General features: G+C 59.3%; 1 protein-coding gene across 1 annotated transcript in view; it reads right to left on the bottom strand.

Annotated features, from left to right (window-relative positions):
- Positions 1 to 603: 603 nt before the first annotated feature.
- Positions 604 to 1135, bottom strand: part of LOC104166886 (green-sensitive opsin-like) — a 4789-nt gene continuing 4257 nt past the window's right edge. Inside the window, 2 exon segments of the mRNA XM_009706987.1 lie at positions 604 to 735; positions 947 to 1135. The exon segment at positions 947 to 1135 is cut by the window's right edge and continues 15 nt beyond it. Of these exon segments, the coding sequence (XP_009705289.1) occupies positions 604 to 735; positions 947 to 1135 (321 nt within the window).

The following is a 1135-nucleotide window of genomic DNA, read 5'->3' as shown; positions in this document are numbered from 1 at the left end:
TGGGCCGGCAGGGGGGTGTGCGGCCCCGGCGAGCCCCAGGCTCGGGCGCTGGCAAGGGGCAGCCGGGACCGCACCAGCCATGGGTTCGTGCTTCTGGGGTTTTTGCAATAGTGCTTTGTCATTATACTTAGCTTTTGCAAAAGAGGGCTGAATGCTTCTGCGACACTTTCTCGAGTGCCAGAGAAAGGGGATGCTAGCAGGGAGGGCGTTTCAGGGTGGCAGGGAGGAAAATATTGCAGTTGGGGGTTTCCCACTGGCCACTGCCATTTTAACATGATGTGAACACAGCAGGGGGTTTTGCTGGTTGTTGGGACAGGTATTCCCTATCCCAGTCCCCAAAAAGCTGATCAGCTCCCGGGAGCTGGGGAAGGGACCTGGGCCACCCTGCAAGGGGCGTGTGGAAGAGCTCAGTGTGCCGTGTTTGCGTGCCTGGGGTCCGCGCTTGGCGGGGAAGCTACTGCAGTGCGTGCACAGCTAACTTCTCGTGCAGGGGAGGGTGTCGGTGCACAGGGGAGCGACTGCGTGAAATGAGACCGTGGGTGCGTGGGGGTCTGGCTCGGTCCTCGAGCTCGGCGGGTCACCCCAGTTCAAACTGTCCATGGTCTATGCGGGTGATACTTGGCTGGAGGAGACGGAGGAGACCTCGGTCTTGCTCTGGGATACAGCGGAGGAGACTTCTTCGTCCCCAAAGGGGTTCTTGCCGCAGCAGATTGTGGTGATCATGCAATTACGGAACTGAAGAGGAGAGAGAAATGGGGAATGATGGCATCGGGGGTCAGTGGGGATGTGCTGCGGGACCAAGAGCCCCCAACAGCCCCTGAGCTTGCTGCTTCCTCCAGGCTGAGATTCAACCACTTTGGGGAAAGAGCAAGGTGTCTGCGGTGGCCCCAGACGTGCTGGTAGGTCAAGGGCAGAGGCCCACCCTGCATGACGTGGGGCATCTCACCTGTTTGTTCATGAGGACGTAGATGATGGGGTTGTAGAGGGAGGAGCTCTTGGAGAAGAAGGCAGGCACTGACATGAGCGTGGCGGTGAAGTCTGCTCCCTTGTTGGTGAAGATCCAGAATGCCACCACAGCGTAGGGCGTCCAGGCCAGCATAAACCCCAGCACCATGAGGATCACCATCCGTGTCCC

Source organism: Cariama cristata, unplaced genomic scaffold (assembly GCF_000690535.1).
Source record: "Cariama cristata isolate BGI_N322 unplaced genomic scaffold, ASM69053v1 scaffold21470, whole genome shotgun sequence".
NCBI lineage: Eukaryota > Metazoa > Chordata > Aves > Cariamiformes > Cariamidae > Cariama > Cariama cristata.
This window is presented reverse-complemented; position numbering and strand designations above follow the sequence as displayed.